The sequence below is a fragment of the Streptopelia decaocto genome (genome assembly GCF_964273445.1).
Source record: "Streptopelia decaocto genome assembly, chromosome: 1".
NCBI lineage: Eukaryota > Metazoa > Chordata > Aves > Columbiformes > Columbidae > Streptopelia > Streptopelia decaocto.
The window spans coordinates 1,244,032-1,260,086 of record NC_138663.1 but is presented as its reverse complement, the minus strand read 5'-3'; the positions used below and the strand labels follow the sequence as shown (position 1 = coordinate 1,260,086).

The 16,055-nt window shown below is 62.0% G+C and overlaps 2 protein-coding genes across 2 annotated transcripts in view; one reads left to right on the top strand and one right to left on the bottom strand.

The window, feature by feature from the left end:
* Window positions 1–16,055, bottom strand: part of SND1 (staphylococcal nuclease and tudor domain containing 1) — a 139,512-nt gene that overhangs the window by 6,049 nt on the left and 117,408 nt on the right. Inside the window, exons 17-18 of the mRNA XM_082043181.1 lie at window positions 2,218–2,406; window positions 474–615 (exon numbers count right to left, since the gene is read on the bottom strand). Coding sequence (XP_081899307.1) covers window positions 474–615; window positions 2,218–2,406 — 331 coding nt within the window. The remainder of the gene's footprint in view (window positions 1–473; window positions 616–2,217; window positions 2,407–16,055) is intronic.
* LRRC4 (leucine rich repeat containing 4) lies at window positions 10,047–12,066 on the top strand (the record flags this gene model as incomplete). Its single annotated transcript, XM_082062234.1, has 1 exon — window positions 10,047–12,066. The coding sequence occupies exon 1, from the start codon at window positions 10,123–10,125 to the stop codon at window positions 12,064–12,066; it is 1,944 nt and encodes a 647-aa protein (XP_081918360.1). The 5' UTR covers window positions 10,047–10,122.

Sequence of the window (16,055 nt, the reverse complement as noted above, 5' to 3'; positions counted from 1 at the left end):
CTCACATCCAGCACCCAAAGCAGCACTCACATCCAGCACCCAAATCCCCCATCCAGCACCCAAATCCCCCATCCAGCACCCAAATCCCACATCCAGCACCCAAAGCAGCACTCACATCCAGCACCCAAATTCCACATCCAGCACCCAAATCCCCCATCCAGCACCCAAATCCTGCGTCCAGCACCCAAATCAGCACTCACATCCAGCACCCAAATCAGCACTCACATCCAGCACCCAAATCCCACATCCAGCACCCAAATCCCCCATCCAGCACCCAAATCCCACATCCAGCACCCAAAGCAGCACTCACATCCAGCACCCAAATCCCACATCCAGCACCCAAAGCAGCACTCACATCCAGCACCCACCTCCATCGCTCACCCACCAAACCTGCGAATCCTCATCCCACCCAAATATTCCCCCACCCCGGGTGTGACCCGTGGGTGGGGGCCACCCCGGCGCTGTCCCCGCACCCGTCTCCACGTCCTGCACGTAGAAGTGCAGCTCGTCGGTGATCTCAGTGACAAAGACGGGCTTGTAGTTGGCCGAACGTTCCTTCTCCTCCAGCACCGGGGTCACCTCCTCCGCTGGGGCCTCCTCGTGGTGGGACCACACCTGCCACCGTGGGGGGACACATGAGGGTTGGGGACATCATGGCCATGCTGGATGCCACCAGCAAGTGACCAGGAGTGAGGGGATGGTGGCACCCAGCAGCTGGAGCATCGCTGGGCCCCAGCACTCTGGGTGTCAGGAGTCTTGGGGTGGGGACATCCCTTGAGGGGGTGACATCTCTGGGCATGGGGATGTCCCTTGAGGTGGGGACATCCTTTGTGATGGGGACACCCCTTGGGATGGGGACATCTCCTGGGGTAGGGACATCTCCTGGAGTGGAGACATCCCTTAGGGTGGTGACATCTCTTGGGAGGGGAAGACCCCTGGAGTGGGGACATTTCTGGGCATGGGGACATGTCTTGGCATGGGGACATCCCTTGGGATGGAGACATCTCTGGGCATGGGGACAAGTCTTGGCATGGGGACATGGTGACATCCCTTGGGGCAGGGACATTCTTTGTGATGGTGACCTCCCTTGGAGTGGGGACATCTCTTGGTATGAGGACATTTCTTGGGGTGGGGACATCCCTTGAGGTGGTGACATCTCTTGGCATGAGGACATTTCTTGGAGTGGGTGGTGACATCTCTTGGGAAGGGAAGACCCCTTGGGGTGGGGACATCTCTGGGCATAGGGACATGTCTTGGCATGGGGACATGGTGACATCCCTTGGGATGGAGACACCTCTGGGCATGGGGATATTCCTTGGAGTGGGGACATCTCTTGGTATGAGAACATTTCTTGGGGTGGTGACACCCCTTGCAGTGGGGTCACCTTTTGACATGGGGACACCTCTTGGTATGAGGACATTTCTTGGGGTGGGGACATCCCTTGAGGTGGTGACATCTCTTGGCATGAGGACATTTCTTGGGGTGGGTGGTGACATCTCTGGGCATGGGGACATCCCCTGTGGTGGTGACATTCCTTGGCATGGGGACATTTCTTGGTATGAGGACATTTCTTGGGGCGGTGACACCCCTCAGGGTGGGGACACCCCTTGGGGTGGGGTCACCTTTTGACATGGGGACACCTCTTCGTATGAGGACATCTCTTGGGAACGGGACATCCCTTGTGGTGGTGACATCCCTTGTCATGGGGATGTCTCGTGGTATCAGGAGATTTCTTGGAATGGTGACATCCCTCGGGATGGAGACATCTCTGGGCATGGGGATACCCCTTGGGGTGGGGACATCCTTTGTGATGGGGACACCCCTTGGGATGGGGACATCTCCTGGGGTGGAGACATCCCTTAGGGTGGTGACATCTCTTGGGAGGGGAAGATCCCTTAGGGTGTGGACATCTCTGGGCATGGGGACATGTCTTGGCATGGGGACATGGGGACATCCCTTGGGGTGGGGTCACCTTTTGACATGGGGACACCTCTTCGTATGAGGACATCTCTTGGGAAGGGGACATCCCTTGTGGTGGTGACATCCCTTGTCATGGGGACGTCTCTTGGTATGAGGACATGCAACGGTGACATCCCTTGGGATGGAGACATCTCTGGGCACGGTGACACCCCTCAGGGTGGGGACATCTCTGGGCATGGGGACATCCCTTGAGGTGGGGTCACCCCTTGGGGTGGTGACGCCCCTGTCCCCCCTCACCTTCTCCTTCCTCTGCTTGGCGCCCTCCTCGGCGGCCACCAGTGCCTTGTAGTAGGGGCTGCGCTCGGCGGTGAAGTGGACCTTGGAGAGGGCCTGTTCCACCAGGGCCACCGACAGGTTCAGCCCATCCACGTGCAGCCACCCGATGAAGTTCCCGGCCTTGTCCATGCTCTCCACCTCCACCTCAACCTGTGGGGACCCAAGGGGGACACCTCAGCCCCCTGCGCCCCCACCTCGGGTGCTTGTCCCACCCCGGTGTCATCGTCCCCCCCAAATCGCTCGTCTTCCTCTTGGCTGCTCCAACGCCATCACCAATGAACATCTGGAGATGATGGAGTTTGAGCGGGCGGGTGGATGTGTCCTGGGCACGGCCTGGCCAAAAGCCACCCAGTGTGGGGACAGGCTGGCAGGGTCCCCCTGGTGTTGTCCCTGGCACCCAACTCTGGTCCATGGGCACCCAGATCTGATCCACAGCACCCAACTCTGCTCCTGGGCACCCAACTCTGCTCCATGGGCACCCAGATCTGCTCCTGGGCACCCAGTTTTGCTCCACAGCACCTAACTCTGCTTCCTGTGCACCTGGATCTGCTTCTGGGCACCCAGATCTGCACCTGGGCACCCAATTCTGCTCCTGTGCACCCAGATCTGCTCTTGGGCATCCAACTCTGATCCATGGGCACCCAGACCTGCTTCTGGGCACCAAGATGTGCTCCCAGGCACCCAACTCTGCTCCTGGGCACCCAGATCTACTTCTGGGCACCCAACTCTGCTCTTGGGCATCCAACTCTGATCCACAGGCACCCAGATCTGCTCCTGGACACCCAGATCTGCTCCTGGGCACCCAGATCTGCTCCTGGGCACCCAGCTTTGCTCCACAGCACCTAACAACTCTGCTTCCTGGGCACCCAGAGCAAGGCGGAGTGTGTAAACGAAAGAGCAAACTGGAGTGTGCAAACCGGAGTGAGCAAACTGGAGTGTGCAAACCAGAAAGCAAAGGGGGATGTGTAAGCCAGCAAACTGGAGACAAAACTGGAGTGTCCAAACCCGAGAGCAAAGCGGAATGTGCAAATGGGGGGTGTAAATGGGCGTGAGTAAACCAGTGTGCAAAGCAGAGAGCAAACTGGACTGTGTAAACTAGTAACGGCAAACTGGAGTGTGCAAACCAGAGTGTGCCAGCGGGAGTGTGCAAACCAGAGGGACCAAACTGAAGTGTGCAAACCAGTGAGCAAACTGGAGTGTGCAAACTGGCATGTACAAACTGGAGTGTGCAAACCAGTGAGCAAACTGGAGTGTGCAAACTGGCATGTACAAACTGGAGTGTGCAAACTGGAGTGTGCAAACCAGTGAGCAAGCTGGAGTGTGCAAACTGGCATGTACAAACTGGAGTGTGCAAACTGGAGTGTGCAAACCAAAACCAGTGTGCAAACTGGAGTGTGCAAACTGGCATGTGCAAACTGGAGTGTGCAAACCAAATCCAGTGAGCAAACCGGAGTGGGCAAACTGGAGTGTGCAAACTGGAGTGTGCAAACTGGAGTGCGCAAAGCAAACCAGTGAGCAAACTGGAGTGTGCAAACTGGCATGTACAAACTGGAGTGTGCAAACTGGAGTGTGCAAACTGGCATGTACAAACTGGAGTGTGCAAACCAAAACCAGTGTGCAAACTGGAGTGTGCAAACCAAAACCAGTGTGCAAACTGGAGTGTGCAAACCAAAACCAGTGTGCAAACTGGAGTGTGCAAATCAGAGAGCGAACTGGAGTGTGCAAACCAGAGTGTGCAAACCACATTAAATCAGAGTGTGCAAACCCTGCACCCCACGCACCCCTGTGCATATCACCCCACAGCACTGCCACAGCCCCCCAACCTCTGGGGTCCCTGCTCATCACCTGGGACAGTGTCTGTCCCCAAATCCAGTGACACCGCCCAGGACCTCTGCAGACTGTCCTGCTCTGAGCTGGGGACGGGTGACACCCCAGATCCCCCAGTCCTGCTCTGAGCTGGGGACGGGTGACACCCCCAGATCCCCAGTCCTGCTCTGAGCTGGGGACGGGTGACACCCCAGATCCCCCAGTCCTGCTCTGAGCTGGGGACGGGTGACACCCCAGATCCCCCAGTCCCGCTCTGAGCTGGGGACAGGTGACACCCCAGATCCCCCAGTCCTGCTCTGAGCTGGGGACAGGTGACACCCCAGATCCCCCAGTCCTGCTCTGAGCTGGGGACGGGTGACACCCCAGATCCCCCAGTCCCGCTCTGAGCTGGGGACAGGTGACACCCCAGATCCCCCAGTCCTGCTCTGAGCTGGGGACGGGTGACACCCCCAGATCCCCAGTCCTGCTCTGAGCTGGGGACAGGTGACACCCCAGATCCCCCAGTCGTGCTCTGAGCCGGGGACGGGTGACACCCCAGATCCCCAGTCCTCCTCTGAGCCGGGGACGGGTGACACCCCAGATCCCCAGTGCTGCTCTGAGCTGGGGACGGGTGACACCCCCAGATCCCCCAGTCCTGCTCTGAGCCGGGGACGGGTGACACCCCCAGATCCCCAGTCCTGCTCTGAGCTGGGGACGGGTGACACCCCCAGATCCCCAGTCCTGCTCTGAGCTGGGGACGGGTGACACCCCCAGATCCCCCAGTCCCGCTCTGAGCTGGGGACGGGTGACACCCCCAGTGGCACTTGTTAAGGTTGTGATGGGAGTTAAACCCCGTAACCCTGGAGTCTGCAGGGTGGGGGCGCTGGGGACAGGCTTGGTGTCCCCTGGAGCTCCTGCTGGTCCCCAACCCAGGGGCTTGTGGCCTCATGGTACTTTGGGGATACACAGGCAGGAGATGCCGTGCAGGCAGGAGAATCGGTGCAGGCAGGAGATGCTCCACAAACAGATGCTGTGCAGACAGGAGATGCTGCACAGGTGGAAGATGTAGTACAGGCAGGAGATGTAGTACAGGCAGGAGATGCCGTGCAGGAAGGAGATGGTGTGCAGGCAGGCAATGGTGTGCAGGCAGGAGATGCCGTGCAGGCAGGAGATGCAGTGCAGGCAGGAGATCGTGTGCAGGCAGGAGATGCAGTGCAGGCAGGAGATGTAGTACAGGCAGGAGATGGTGTGCAGGCAGGAGATGGTGTGCAGGCAGGAGATGCCGTGCAGGCAGGAGATGGTGTGCAGGCAGGGGATGCCGTGCAGGCAGGAGATGGTGTGCAGGCAGGGGATGCCGTGCAGGCAGGAGATGCCGTGCAGGCAGGAGATGCAGTGCAGGCAGGAGATCGTGTGCAGGCAGGAGATGCAGTGCAGGCAGGAGATGCTGCGCAGACAGGAGATGCTGCACAGGTAGAAGATGTAGTACAGGCAGGAGATGGTGTGCAGGCAGGAGATGGTGCACAGGCAGGGGATGCAGTGCAGGCAGGAGACGCCGTGCAGGCAGGAGATGGTGCACAGGCAGGAGATGTAGTACAGGTAGGAGATACCGTACAGGCAGGAGATGCAGCAGCTGGAGCCAGTGGGGCCAGTCGTGCCCAGTGCCCTGTGCAGCACCCAATCCCTGCCCACGGTGGGGGTCCCCCCGCCTCCCACCCACCCCAGCACGAGGACACCCCCAAAAGTGTCCACCCATGGGGCGGGGGGGGCGGCCAAGTCCCGGAGCTTCCGCGCACACAAAGCCCCTTTGAGAGCAGCGGGGGTGGCGGCGAGCCAAGGCTGCCGGCACGCAGGCACGCACCGGCATGCTGATGGGCTCTGCTGCCTGCACTGCCTGCGCTGCCTGCACTGCCCACACTGCCCGCTGCCGGCCCTGCCTGCTGCCTGCGAGGAAGAGGAGGGAGCCCGGAGTCCCCTGAGCACCCTGGACCCCTCCAGCCATCCCCGACCCCAGCGGGTCCCTCCTGGGCTGCTTCCAGCACCCCAAAAATGTGTCCCCGCAGTCAGAGCACCCGGCGCGGGCAGGGGACGTGCCCCACGCGTGTCCCCCGCAGCCCCGGCGTGCGTGGGGCCGCACCACCTGGAGCACCGATCCGTGGTGGCCTCGGGCGCGAAGCCACGTTTCCATCTAGCGGCAGCCGGACCGCACGGCAGCGGGCGCAGCGCAGCCGGTGCGGCACCGCACGCCCCGGCCAAAACTCGACCCTGCGCCGGGCCGTAAGCGCAGCCACCTACAGGGCACCCATGGGTGCGTGCGTTTGGTCTGCCAGCCCCTCCACCGAGCACCGACCCCCAGTACCGCGGCGCCGCGGGGCCTCCCGGCACCGCACCAACCTCCCGCCGGCTGCAGCCCTCCGCCATCCATCCCTCGTTAGGGGCTGGTTGCTAATTGCACCCGCCCGGACAGAGCGGTGCTGGGCGGCTGCTTTGGCGCCGCAGAGGGTCCTCACCTTCCCGCAGCCCCTTCCCATCACCCAGGCCGGGGTTTGGCTGGCGGGCGCCGTGGCCGCCGGCACGGCACACACCGGCACCACGCGTGGCAGCAGCCACGGTGCCGGAGGAGGGTACGGCGAGCTTTGGGCCGAGCGCGAGGGGGACGGACGGGTCCTCGTGCCGCGGTACAGGTGCCACGTTGCGATAATTGAATGATGGTGCCGCAGCCGCCTGCGCGGTTAATGGGGTTTGGCGCTGCCGGCCGTGGAGCTGGTTTTGCCGTCCCGACGCTCGTCAATCCCAGCGGAACCTTTCGCTGCTGCTTTAAGATACCTGTAAAATTCCCTCCCCCCGTGCAGCAGCCCGTGGTCACCCGCTGTCCCCAGGGACGCCTGTGCCACCGCCAGACGGCTGCAGCACCCCATGCACACACGGTGGGACCCTAAAATGTCACAGGGTGACACACTGGTGGCAAAGGTGTCCCTGTCCCCCGTGCCACCCCCTGCAGCGGGGTCACCGGTGAGGGGTCGAGCGGGACACTGATGGGCTCCTGCTGCGGGGCACACGGGGGGACACTCGTGGGGTGGATGAGGCCACCAGGTCCTGCGGCACCCGGGGGATGTCGCTGCCACACCTGGCAGTGGGGAGCACTAGGGGGGCTGCAGAGTGGCCCCCCTGGGGATGTGCCACCAATGTGGGGACAGTGACCCCAGCATGGGGCAGGGAGCAAGGGCAGGAGTGTCCCGGGGTGCTGTCACACATAGTGTCCCCAAGGGGCCACTCCTGAGCCACCTTGGGTGACAGCTCAGGGTGTCACCGGTGGGCACAGCCCCGGGGGAGCGGGGGCCTGGGTGGGGGTGATGAGTCAGTCAGGGGATGGGGGGGGACAAATCCCTGCACCCCATCCCGAAGCTGAGGTGCCCAGTGAAGCTGTGTCCCCAACTTTATGTCCCCAGGGCGTGCTGGGGGGGTCCCTGCCAGGCTGTGCCAGCCCCACTCCTCATCCTCACCCCCAGAGCCCAAGGGGGGCTCAGCCCCACTCCTGGGGGGTCCCGGTCCCATTCCCGGGGGGAGTCCCAGCCCCGATCTCAGGGGGGGGTCCCAGCTCCATTCCCTTGCATGGCGGGTGCTGTCAACACATCCCCCCCGCGCAGACACCAAAATCCTGCTCGGGGTCCCCAGGGACCCCCACCCCGGCAGGGATGTGGCTTCTATCAGACACCGGAGAATGTACATCAGATGGGGGGGTGGAATTTTACCCCCCCCAAAGAAAGACACTCCCGGGTTTCCCCTCCAGGCACCCCCCCAGCACCCCCTCACTGCCAGTCTGGGGGGCCAGGGGCCCCCAAATCCAGGACCTCGGGACCCCCCGCAGCACCACAGACCCACTGGGACACATCCTGCCCTCCCACCCCCCCGCGTCCTCGTTTTCTTTTATTAATTAAAACTCAACCGAGGCTCCTCTGGGGCCCCCGGCGAAGCTCAATGGGGGGAGGATAAAACAGTGTGGGGGGGGCGGGCTCCATGGTGGGGGGCACAACCCCCCGATCCCACTCCGCACCCCAAAAGCAGGCAGCACTGACGCACCCATCACTGCGCCCACCCCCCGACCCCCCCACCCGTGTCCCAGCTTGTGTCAGGTCTCAGCTGGGGACACGGGGGGGGGTCTGTGGCACACACGGGGGGGTTGGGGCACCAGTCACGGACGGACCCGCGTGTCTCCCCCCGCTCCCCATCACCTTAAAGCCGCTCCATTCGCACCGCGCCGCCTCCGTCCGGCCATCCGTCCGTCTGTCCGTCCGCGCCCCGCGGCGCTCCCCTCCTCCGGGGTGGGGGGGTCAGCCCCCCCTCCCCAATATTCCCAGCGCCACGAGGAGGAGGAGGGAGGAGGAAGAGGAAGCTCATCCCGCATCTTCCTCCCCAAAGCAACCAGCCCCAAAATAGCTCCTTCCCCGCCGCACCGGCAAACCGGAGCCGAGTTGGGGGGGGGCGGCCCGGGGGGTGGGGGGGGTGGGGAAAGCGGAGCGGGGTGGGGGGGGGGAGGAGGTTTGGGGAGGTTTGGGGGGGGTCAGGCCGGCGGTGCTGAGCATCCCCCGCTGGTGCCGGGCTCCCAACACGATGCGTCAGCGATTCATCCGCGCTGCCTCCGCTGAAGGACAAAAGGATGCGAGAGCCGCCTGCGCGGCTGCCGCCCGCACCGCCCGCACCGCCCGCAGCCGCGGGGCTCCGCGGGGCCCCCGCGCCCGTTAGCACCGGAGGATGCCCGCCGGCCCCGGGACGGCCACCGACGCCACCGCCCCCCCGCCCGCCCGCTGAACGCGACACCCGCACCGGGCGCCGACGGAACGCGGGACAACGGACACACGGGAACGGGGGGACGGGACCCCCCCCCCACCCCGCAACACAACCCCGAGAGGAGCCGCCGAGAGACGTGCCGGAGCTCACCCCCCCCCCCGCGACACCCCCCCCGCGACACCCCCCCCGCTTTGGCCTTTCCCCTCCGCGGGTTGTTTTTTTTCTCTCCTTTGGGGGCTTTTGGCTATTTATTTATTTATTTTTCTAGACACCCCCCCGTCCGTCCGTTTTTTTTCTTTTAATTTTAATTTAATTTATTTTTTTTCTTTAAATTCTTAATAATTTCTTCCGCGATTTTTAAAAATTTCCTGAATTCTTCATTTTGATTTTTGATTTTTCACCTTTTTTTAGTTTTCAGTTTCGATTTTCCCATTTTTTTTTATTTTTTCTTTTCCGATTCTTTTTTTTAATTTTCGATTTCCGATCTTTTAGTTTTATTTTCCCTTTTTAATTCCTTTTTTTTTTTTTAATTCCCGATTTCTCCTAATTTTCGATTTTTTAATTTTCCATTTTTCAATTTTCCATTTTTAAAAATTTCCGATTTTTTTTTTTTTGTTTTTTAATTTCCGATTATTTTTCATTAATTCTCGATATTCGCGGCCGGGTTTCCGCCGCTCGGGTTTCTCCCCGGGGGGGGGGCTGCCATGCCGGCCGGGCCGGGGCGGCCGCAGGGGCGGGGGCGGCGCGGGGCGCGGGCAGCGGCGGGAACGGCCGCGCTGGGGGGCTGCCGGGCCCCCGCTTAGCCGGGCCGCCCCCCGCCCGCCCCCCCGCCCGCACCCCTGCACCGCAGCCTCCAGGAGCCATTTTGGCTTTTCTTTTTAATTTTTATTTCTATTTTTATTTATTTTTCGGAGCCCCCCCCCCCCCCTCCTTTTCCCATCCCCTCTCCCCGCTTTGCTCGGCGCTGAGCTCCCCCCGGAGCAGCCCCCCCAGGTAGGTAGGGCTGGAGCGCGGGGCTCGGCCGGCCGGGCGGGCGCCTCTTTCCAACCCCCCCCCACTTTTCCTTCTTTAATTTTTTGCCTAAATTTTCATATTTCCTTCACCCCCCCCTCCTCGCTTCCCTGCGCACCCCCCCACCCCAACACCGCGACCCCCCCCCCCCTCCGGCCAGCCGGGCCCAGCTTGTCGGAGCCGGGAGAGGGGGGGGCCCTGAGCCAGTTTCTCCTTTTCACGCCGACATCCCCAGACGATGGTGAATGATGAACGTGCCACATCATGAAGCTCTTGTGGCAGGTAACTGGTCACCACCACCGCCGCCGCCGCGCCTGGAGAGCTGCCCTGGGCTCCTACCTGGCCCTCAACGCGTGGATTCTATACGTTACCGCCGCCTCGCCGGGACCCCAGAGCTGCCCCTCCGTGTGCTCCTGCAGTAACCAGTTCAGCAAAGTGGTGTGTACCCGGCGCGGCCTCGCCGAGGTGCCCCCCGGCATCCCCTCCAACACCCGGTACCTCAACCTGATGGAGAACAACATCCAGCTGATCCAGGCGGACACGTTCCGGCACCTGCACCACCTGGAGGTCCTGCAGCTGGGCAGGAACGCCATCCGGCAGATCGAGGTGGGGGCGTTCAACGGCCTGGCCAGCCTCAACACCCTGGAGCTCTTCGACAACTGGTTGACCGTCATCCCCAGCGGGGCCTTCGAGTACCTGTCCAAGCTGCGGGAGCTGTGGCTGAGGAACAACCCCATCGAGAGCATCCCCTCGTACGCCTTCAACCGGGTGCCCTCGCTCATGCGCCTGGACCTGGGCGAGCTGAAGAAGCTGGAGTACATCTCCGAGGGGGCTTTCGAGGGCTTGTACAACCTCAAGTACCTCAACCTGGGGATGTGCAACATTAAGGACATGCCCAACCTGACGCCCTTGGTGGGGCTGGAGGAGCTGGAGATGTCGGGCAATAACTTCCCCGAGATCAAACCGGGCTCCTTCCACGGGCTCAAATCCCTCAAAAAACTCTGGATTATGAACTCGCAGATCAACCTGATCGAGCGGAACGCCTTCGACGACCTGACGGCGCTGGTGGAGCTCAACCTGGCCCACAACAACCTCTCGTCCCTGCCCCACGACCTGTTCGCCCCGCTGCGGTACCTGGTGGAGCTCCACCTGCACCACAACCCCTGGGACTGCGACTGCGACATCCTCTGGCTGTCGTGGTGGCTGCGGGAGTACATCCCCACCAACTCCACCTGCTGCGGGCGCTGCCATGCCCCGCTGCACATGCGGGGCAGGTTCCTGGTGGAGGTGGACCAGACCTCCTTCCAGTGCTCGGCGCCCTTCATCATGGACGCCCCCATGGACCTCAACATCTCCGAGGGGCGGGTGGCCGAGCTCAAGTGTCGAACTCCTTCCATGTCGTCCGTTAGGTGGTTGCTGCCTAACGGGACGGTGCTGAGCCACGCGTCCAGCCACCCGCGCATCTCCGTCCTCAACGACGGCACCTTGAACTTCTCCCACGTCTTGTTGACGGACACCGGGGTCTACACCTGCATGGTGACCAACGTGGCGGGCAACTCCAACGCCTCGGCCTACCTCAACGTGAGCACGGCCGAGCTCAACACCTCCAACTACAGCTTCTTCACCACCGTCACGGTGGAGACCACCGAGATCTCCCCGGAGGACATCTCCCCCAAGTTCACCAAGCCCGTGCCCACCACCTCCACGGGCTACCAGCCGGCCTACACCACCACCACCACCGTCCTGGTCCAGACCACGCGCACGCCCAAGCAGGTGGCGGTGCCCACCGCCGACGCCGGCGACAAGACGCAGACCAGCCTGGACGAGGTGATGAAGACCACCAAGATCATCATCGGCTGCTTCGTGGCCGTGACGCTCTTGGCCGCCGCCATGCTCATCGTCTTCTACAAGCTCCGCAAGCGGCACCAGCAGCGCAGCACCGTGACGGCCGCCCGGACGGTCGAGATCATCCAGGTGGACGAGGACATGGCGCCCGCGGCCGCGCCGGCGGCTCCGGCCGGCGCCTCAGGTGAGGGGGCCGTGGTGCTGCCCGCCATCCACGACCACATCAACTACAACACCTACAAGGCGGCGCACGGGGCCCACTGGACCGAGAACAGCCTGGGGAACTCGCTGCACCCCCCCCTCGCCGACCCCTATATAATTCAGACCCACCCCAAGGAGAAAGTGCAGGAAACCCAGATATGACTTCAATTTTTTTTTTTTTTTTTGGGGGGGGGGCTTCTTTTTTTTCCCCATTTCCCAACCCCCCCCCCAAAAAAAAAAAAAAAACAAAAAACAATAACAAATGCAATAGAATGCACAACAAAATCAACAAAGGCGGGGGGAAAGAATAGACAGCTACTTTTGTACAGAGCGGGGGAGAGACTTTTTTCTTGTACATGCTTATATATTAAATCTATGGGCTGATAAGCAGATTATATTAAAATTTAAACAAAACAAAAGAAAAACAAAGGGGAAAAAAACCCACAAAGAAACTATTTTATAACTCGCGAGTTCTATAGAAAAATAGGAGAAAAATTGGGAATTGCAGAGAGCGGAGCGGCGGCAAAACGGCCCCGGCGCAGCGCGGGGGGGCGGCGAGCGGGGGCGCAGCACGTGGGGGCCGGGGGGGGGGCAGGATGCGGCTGGATCCCCCCCCCTGTGTCCCAGGGATCCCCCCTGCGTCCCAGGGACCCCCCGTGTGTCCCAGGGACCCCCCATGTCCCAGGGACCCCCCATGTGTACCAGGGACCCCCCATGTTCCAGGGACGCCCAGTGTCCCAGGGACCCACCGTGTCCCAGGGACCCCCCATGTCCCAGGGACCCCCCATTTGTCCCAGGGACCCCCCCAACCCCACGCCCCCCCCGGCGCTGCCGGGAGCGGGACGGCGGCGTGAGCCAAAATCTTCCAAATGCAATAAAGAAATTCATTACTTTTTATTTTTGGGGGGGGGGCGGGGGTATTTTTTTGGGGGGTGGGTGTGCAGCCTGTGGGTGGGGACGGACGTCTGTAATGTATTAAAGCAAAAAATTAACAACAAAAAATAGATTAAAATAGGGGGGGGGAAATATAAAGCCCCCCCCAGGTGGGTGGGTGCTGGGAGGGGGTGTTGGGTGGGGGGCGGGGGTGAGGAGAGGGTGCCCCCCCCCCCCCCGGCTTTGCCCCCCATCCACCGCACCCGGTGTCCACCGCCGGCACAGGGCTAAGGCTCCCGGGGGGGGGCGGTTTGGGGGCCCCCCCCACTGGGAGACCTGACATATGATTGTAGCCCCCCCAGCACCACGCTGCGGTTTTTAGTCCTTTTTGGTGTTTTTTTTTTGGGGGGGGGGGTGGGGGGTTATTCCCCCCCTCCCCTCTTTTCCCTTCCCCAGGTGGGTGCAAGGATGGGCCCCCCCCCAAACCCTCACCCCATGGATATGGGGTGGGGAAGGGGGGGGCGGGTGGAGAAATTAAGGGCTCAAGAGGCTGTGGGGGCCACCAGCATCTGCGGTGGCTTGTGGGGGGGTCCGTGGGGGGGGCGGGGGGGTCCTCCCCGGCCGCTCGGGCACTGGAAACTACTTTAATTTCTTATTTTAGCTTTAAAAACTACAACAAAAACCGAATTTACCGGAGGGTGTCAAATCGGAATTAAAAGTCGGGGGGGGGGGTGGGGGTGGGGGGGGAGGCTGAGATGCAGAAGTTCTATCTATATCTATATGTCTCTATATAAACGCCAGAACAATCTGACTGTACTCTGAGCAACACCGCGAAAAACAACAAAAAAAAAGGAAAACAAGTGTATTTTTGTATTTTAATAAATATTGTTGAAAATTTGTAATGGCGTGTCCCTGGGGTTGAGCCGGCGGGTCGCTCGGGGGGGGCGGTGCGGTGTCCCCCCCCACCGGGTACCCAAGCGTTGGGACTGCCCGCCCCCCCCCGCTCCCACCCGGTATCATGGGATGGGCCCCCCAGGGGATGCCTGGGGGGGGTCAGGCCTGTTACCCCCCCCCCCCCCCAATTATGGAAACATGTGATTGGGCAGGAAAGGCGGGGGGGGGAAAGGTGGGGGGGGAGTGGGATGAATCACCCGCAGCCGGTCCCGCTGCCCGCCCTGGGGGGGTGGGGGGGACATGGGTGGTACCCCGGTGGGGAGGGGACCCTGGGTGTTGGGGGATATTGGGACCCCCAGTTCTGTGGGGACACTGGAACCCCCAGTTCTGTGGGGACACTGGGACATCCAGTTCTGGGGGGACATTGGGACATCCAGTTCTGGGGGGACACTGGGACCCCCAGTTCTGCAGGGACATCCAGTTCTGGGGGGACACTGGGACCCCCAGTTCTGTGGGGACACTGGGACCCCCAGCTCTGCAGGGACACCCAGTCCTGTGGGGACACTGGGACCCCCAGTTCTGGGAGGACACTGGGACATCCAGTTCTGGGGGGACATTGGGACCCCCAGTTCTGTGGGGACACTGGGACATCCAGTTCTGCAGGGACGTCCAGTTCTGGGGGGACACTGGGACCCCCAGTTCTGTGGGGACACTGGAACCCCCAGTTCTGTGGGGACATTGGGACATCCAGTTCTGTGGGGACACTGGGACCCCCAGTTCTGTGGGGACACTGGAACCCCCAGTTCTGTGGGGACATTGGGACATCCAGTTCTGGGGGGACATTGGGACTCCCAGTTCTGTGGGGACACTGGGACCCCCAGTTCTGGGGGGACACTGGGACATCCAGTTCTGGGGGGACATTGGGACACCCAGTCCTTTGGGGACACTGGGACCCCCAGTTCTAGGAGGACACTGGGACATCCAGTTCTGGGGGGACATTGGGACCCCCAGTTCTGTGGGGACACTGGGACCCCTGAGTGTGGGGGGACATGGAGATCTCCAGTTTTATAGGGACACCAGGACCCCTGGCTGTGCAGGGACAATGGGGATCCCCAGCTCTGTGGGGACATTGGGACATCCAGTTCTGGGGGGACACTGAGACCCCCAGTTCTGTGGGGACACAGGGACCTCCCGCCGTGCAGGGACATGGGGACCCCCAGCTGCTGGTGGCAGGGACACAGGCTGCCCTGGGTGCTGATGGTGGGGGCACAGGGACCCCCAGTCCTACAGGGACACGGGGACCCCCAGTTCTGCAAGGCACATGGGGACCTGGGGCCCCCAGTCCTGTGGGGACACCGGGACCCCCAGTTCTGCAAGGGACACGGGGACCCCTGGCAGTGAGGGACAGTGGGACCCCCAGTCCCGCAGGGACACCAGGACACAAGGTGCCAACAGAGGGGACACAGGGTGCCCTGGGGGTGGGGACACGGGGACCCCCGCGGGCAGCGGTGTCCCCAAGATACCACCCCCATGCCAGCCCTTGTGGCAGTGCCACCGGCAGCCCCAGGGCCACCCCGTTGCTGTCCCCATGTCCCTGCGGCCGTGGGGTGGAATCGGGACCCCTGGTGACCCCCTCGCCCCGCCTGGGGACACGGAGGGGACCCGCCGTGCCCCCGCCCCTGGCCGCAGGGCTTCTAGTTGGTTTTTTAGGCTCTTTTTGCCTTTTTTTGGGTGAAATCTGGGCAGGTTTCCACCACAACACGCGGCTGCTTTTGCTCTTTATTCCCGCTCTTATCGCTCCGGTCGGGCCGCCAACGCAAACCGGGCCCAGCCCCCCCAACCCCCGCTTTGCTGGGGGGGCCCTTCATCCCCCAGCACCTCCTCCTCCTCCTCCCCCCCATGCAAACCCCCAATTTGGAGCCCGGGGGGGGGCTGCAGTGAATTATTGGCTTTATCGAAGCACTTTTGGCTTTAATTTTAGGCTTAAATTAGACCCCTGAGCCAATAAACTATAAAAAAGGGCTGGGGGTGCCAGGGGGGGGTCTACGGTGGGACAGGGGGGGCTGCAGAGTGATCTGGGGGTGTTGCAGCGTGACTGGGGGGCTGCAATGTGATCGGGGGGTTGCAGGGTGATTGGGGTTTGCAGAGCGATCCAGGGGGGTTGCAGCACGACTGGGGGGCTGCAGAGTCATTGGGGGGCTGCAGAGTCATTGGGGGGCTGCAGAGTGGTCCGGGGGGGCTGCGGCATGATGGGGTGGAGGGGTGCGGTGTGATCGGGGGGCTGCAGCGTCACCGGGGGGGCTGCAGTGTGAGCGGGGGGGTTGCAGCATCATTGGGAGTTGCAGAGTGATCAGTGCAAGGGGCTGCAGCACAATCAGAGGGGC